This window comes from Entamoeba nuttalli (assembly GCF_000257125.1).
Source record: "Entamoeba nuttalli P19 unplaced genomic scaffold asmbl_5880, whole genome shotgun sequence".
Taxonomy (NCBI): domain Eukaryota; phylum Evosea; order Mastigamoebida; family Endamoebidae; genus Entamoeba; species Entamoeba nuttalli.
In genome coordinates this window covers 12624-17541 of record NW_008577744.1, presented here as the reverse complement: position 1 = coordinate 17541, position 4918 = coordinate 12624, and the positions used below count along the sequence as shown (strand labels likewise).

Sequence of the window (4918 nt, the reverse complement as noted above, 5' to 3'; positions counted from 1 at the left end):
TGATTTATGGCCAAAAATTTCTTCTAATGCCCCAACCATTGTCTAAAAAATGGAATGAATTAACTTCTTGTTAAATGATTTTTTTCTTTTAAAAGTAAATTTATATGATATTAACGTAAAACAATCAATTTATTGTTCAAATGTTCGTTTGTTTGTACAAACTATCTTTGTAAATGTTTGTGCGTCTTCATTGTCTTTCCACCATGAATATAATTCAAACCATGTTGCTATATTTTCTGCTCGATGAACTATTTTTGTTGGAAGTCCTGCCATTTCAGCTACTTTCATACCATAAGATTTTGGGCATGCCCCGTCTAATAATGTGTACAAAAAAATTATTTGATTGTTTTGAATTGTACATCCCATATGACTTAATTTAACATCTCCACGTTCCTCAAATTCTTCGCATAATTGATGGTAATGTGTTGAAACAATCATTAATGGCTTAATTTTTGAGACTGTATATTCAACTACTGCATGAGCAATAGCTAACCCATCATGAGTGGATGTGCCTCTTCCTAATTCGTCTAATACAACTAACGAATTTTGTGTGGCATCATGTAGCATTTGGGCTGTTTCATCTAACTCTACCATAAAAGTACTCATCCCATGTAAAATATCGTCAGAGGCTCCAATACGAGTGAAGATATGATCAACAACTGACATGGTAATTTCTTCACCAGTACATCTCATACCCATTTGAGCCATAATAACAGCAAGACAGACTGTTCTTAATAGTGTAGATTTACCTCCCATATTTGGTCCAGTTAAAATAATAGTTTGAGGGTCAGTACCACCAAGAATAATATTAGAAGGGATAGCATTTGTTTTAGTTGATACAGTTAAATATGGATGTTTTAATTGTTTTGCATTAAAGTATGGAGTTGTAATGGATGTTGGTTCAGGATCTTTTCCATATGAATAAATCATTCCATTTTTAATGAAAGAAGGAACACATGATGTTTCCATTGATTGAGAACAGCGAGCCATTGAAACAAAACAGTCAATCAATCCAATATTAGTAATTGCTCTTGGCAATACTAAAGTACTTGACACCTCATTGATTAATTGATTAAATAAAGTATGATGAGAATCATTAATTTGTTTTTCATTTAAATCATACTCTGTTTGGATACTACTGACTTTAGAACTCATGAGACGTGCTTCACTTTTGATTTTATTGGCTTCAGTATATCCACTAGGTAATTTAGCATGTTTTTTTAGATAAGATTCATATTGTTTAATCGGTAATGCAATTAAATGATCATCACCTCCAATATTTACATACTTTGCTTCTCCAAAGATTTTTTTAATTGAAACTAATTCTTTAGCAAATTCATTTTCTAATTCATTTCTTCTTTCAAAAGCATGATCTATTTCTTCATTATATCCATTAAAGAAGGTAATGGCATGTTCTTCTTTTGCACTTGTAAAATCATATATACCTTCTAACTTAGAAATAAATTCTTCAAGGTTAGGATATCCTAAATTGTTTTTATCTAAAACAATTGTTTGAAGTACCTCTGGCATATCTTTTACTATAGTCTTTAATTCATTCATTAATTTTTGACATGTCTCAAATCCTGATATCATACGAATAAAATTAGACTCAGTTATTGTTGATGATGTGCATTGACTTAATAATCGTTCCAGATCAGGTATCACTCTTAAAAATGTTCCTATTTGATCAATCAAATCATTATTTTCTAAAAAGAATTCAACCACTTCTTGTCTATGAAGAATCTTATTAACATCCATTAATGGTTTTAATAAAAATCTTTCTCGTAACATTCGTTTACCAAATGCTGTAAAACAATTGTCTACAAAATGAAGCAGTGTACCTTCTACTTCTTTTCCTTTACTAGCAAATAAAGCTAAATTAACAATACTCTGTGCATCAACAATAAGATAGTCTTGAGACAGTGTTGTATATTCTCCAAAAGTTCCATTAATTATTGTTGTCTTTGGGACTAATAAAGTAGTAAAATAATTATAAAGAACAGTAAAAGCAGTCATTACTTGATCATTAGTACTATATTTCTCAACAACTTTAGGTACTCTTCCTCTGTCAGCAAATAATGGCAATACTCCATTGATATCTTCAGGCTCTTTTACATATGTTATTTCTGCAAATTTAAGATTTTTACAGATATGAGCAATATCATCTGAAATACTATTTAATAATAATATTTCTTTTGGATGTACTCTATGTAATAAAGTATGAAGACTATTATGTAATTCTGTATCTTCTAAGTATCCTAAGAATATTCTACCTACAGAAACGTCACCATAACATACTCCAACATTACATCCATTTGATATAATAGCCATACAAAACATATCACTAGTATCAGAACATAACTCTGGTTCTGTTGCAGTAGAAACAGTATATATTCTTGTCAACTCTCTACGAACAATGTTTGGTTCTCTTTTGCCATTGACAATTACAGTTGCTCCTCTTTTCTTTGATTCTTCTGAAGTTTCTTTTTCATCTACACAACCTATTTTATATCCTAATTCCAGTAATTTTGATGCATATGTATTGAATGATGCTTTTGGTACACCAGCCATTCTCATATTAACTCTATTAGTAATTTTAAGTCCTAATTCTTTATTACCAATATCAGCATCATTTTCATATAATTCATAAAACTTTCCTTTAGCAAAGAAAATTACAACATCATAATTATCTTTCTTTATGTTCCAATACTGTTTTTCAAATGGTGTCATTTTCATCAAACAACTTGCAGGAATAAATAATGTAGATGGATCATATCCTTGCTCTCCAATACTTTTCTGATTTTTATCCTTGATATTAATTAGAAAGGAGTATCTCTCATTTCCAATTTCTGTTTCTATTTGTTTATGTAATTCTTCTCGTTTAGTTGTATTGAACATTCCATCTTTAAACTTTAATTTAGATTGGATACTCATCACTTTATATTTTAAGATTTTTTTCTTTTATTTTTAATTGAACTTTTTTATAACCCTCAATATCATTGTCACATTATAAACTTTTAAAAGTTAAGAAAAAACGATTGATTTCATATTATTTTAAATCAGAAAGTACATCTTTTACGACGTTAACAGTTTCATCATGAAGAATTCCATTAGAAGCGACAATACCATGATTGTTACAAAGAGTTCTTCCAAGTGAAAAGTCAAGGTCATTACCATAAATATCAGTAACTTTTCCTCCAGCTTCTTTAACAATTAAATAACCAGCAGCGTGATCCCAAATCTTTTCTTGATAAGAAAGATTACGTGGAAGTCTTAAATAAACATCAGCTCTACCAGATGCAATTGCCATATACTTACATTGAGAATCCATACGTACTGGTGGTTTAGTAACTTGTAATCTCTCAGTAATAGTTTTAGAACGAGATTGATCAGTATGAGACACTTCAACAGATTCACAGAAACACATATCAGATGTTTTTGGAGTTGTTGAGACATGAATATCTTTTCCATTCTTAATATCATTCACACTAAACATCTTAGCACCACATCCTTTTTGTGCAGCAACAATTAAACCACCTTCAAAATTAGGACATCCAAGAACTCCAACTTTAATATCACCATCAATCATAAATGCCAAACAAACAGCATATTGTTCTCTTCTTAAAAATCCAAGGGTTCCATCAATTGGATCTAAGACCCAATGTCTTCCTTTTCCACCAGTACTATTTCCAAGATCAATAGACTTTCTAATCTCATCATCTTTCATATCTGAATATATTTGAACGTGTTTACAAACTTTAGCAAATATATCTTCTGGAATAGTTTTAGTATCTTCTTCAGCAACAATTTGATCTTCTGGGAAAGTTTCATGAATTTTTTTATTTACGTAAGCTTGAACTGAATAATCTCCAACTGTTACTGGTGATTTATCATTTTTAATTTGAGTTTGATCAGTTAATGTATGTTCTGCTACTGAAGTAGTGATTTTACATGATACTTGTACAATTTCTAAAGCAAGTGCAAGTTCTTTATCAAATGACATTTTGTTTATTTTATTTTAATTTTTTAGTTCTTATTTCCATCTTGAAAAGGTTCAAAAAATGAACTTATTTTTTACTTCTTTCTAAATAGAATTTTATATTTTTTAATCATTCTTGTAATATAAAACAAAATTATTTTATTTTTATTGGATTTCTTTTAATTGTTAATAATAAACTAATAAATTAAGTGTTAATAGAATTTTCATATATTTTTTGAAAATCTTAACAAATTTTTATCAAAAAAATATTAAGGAATATATTTTATTTGGAATTAACAAAATCTAAATCTTGAGGTTTTAACTAAGTTTTAATTAAAAAAATTAATTAATATTTTTTTGAAATCAAATTTTCATTAATTGTTTTCTATTAATTAGTCTTTTATTTTATAAAAAGAAAGAAAAATTTATTAATTTTTCAAATAATTTTCATAAATATAGAAATTATTAAATGACAAGATTCAAAAATATTTCTTTTTTTAGTTTTAAACGAAAAAAGACTATAAGAATATACATGATCTAAAAATCATTAAAATCAATTTTTAGTTTAAAAAGAGACAATTAAATATAAAGGGTAAAAAGAATACAATAAAACATAAGAAAAAGTAATAGAGATAATTTCCAATAAAAGAATAAACAGAAATGAAGAAGAAAAACAATTCAATTTTTATCAACAATTTTCAAGTTTATTGTCGTTCACCCCTAATTCTACGGGCTAGTTGCATATCTTTAGGCATAATAGTGACTCTTTTAGCATGAAGTGAACATAAATTAGTATCTTCAAAAAGACCAACAAGATAAGCTTCAGCAGCTTCTTGAAGAGCAGCAATAGCAGCAGATTGGAATCTTAAATCTGATTTTGATTGTTGAGCAATTTCTCTAACTAAATGTTGGAATGGTAATTTTCTCAATAAAAGTTCA

At 28.1% G+C, this 4918-nt stretch overlaps 3 protein-coding genes across 3 annotated transcripts in view; all 3 read right to left on the bottom strand.

Annotated features, from left to right (window-relative positions):
* Positions 1–129: 129 nt before the first annotated feature.
* On the bottom strand, positions 130–2934 carry ENU1_141830 (mutS family protein; the record flags this gene model as incomplete). Its single annotated transcript, XM_008860346.1, has 1 exon — positions 130–2934. The coding sequence occupies one exon, from the start codon at positions 2932–2934 to the stop codon at positions 130–132; it is 2805 nt and encodes a 934-aa protein (XP_008858568.1).
* A 115-nt stretch (positions 2935–3049) lies between these two features.
* On the bottom strand, positions 3050–4003 carry ENU1_141820 (3'(2'),5'-bisphosphate nucleotidase; the record flags this gene model as incomplete). The annotated part of the gene is made up of 1 exon (XM_008860345.1): positions 3050–4003. One exon carries the CDS (start codon positions 4001–4003, stop codon positions 3050–3052), a length of 954 nt encoding a protein of 317 aa, XP_008858567.1.
* A 680-nt stretch (positions 4004–4683) lies between these two features.
* The window catches only part of ENU1_141810 (histone H3, putative), a gene marked incomplete at both ends in the record, with an annotated part of 423 nt that continues 188 nt past the window's right edge, over positions 4684–4918 (bottom strand). Inside the window, one exon of the mRNA XM_008860344.1 lies at positions 4684–4918. This exon is cut by the window's right edge and continues 188 nt beyond it. Within this exon, the coding sequence (XP_008858566.1) occupies positions 4684–4918 (235 nt within the window).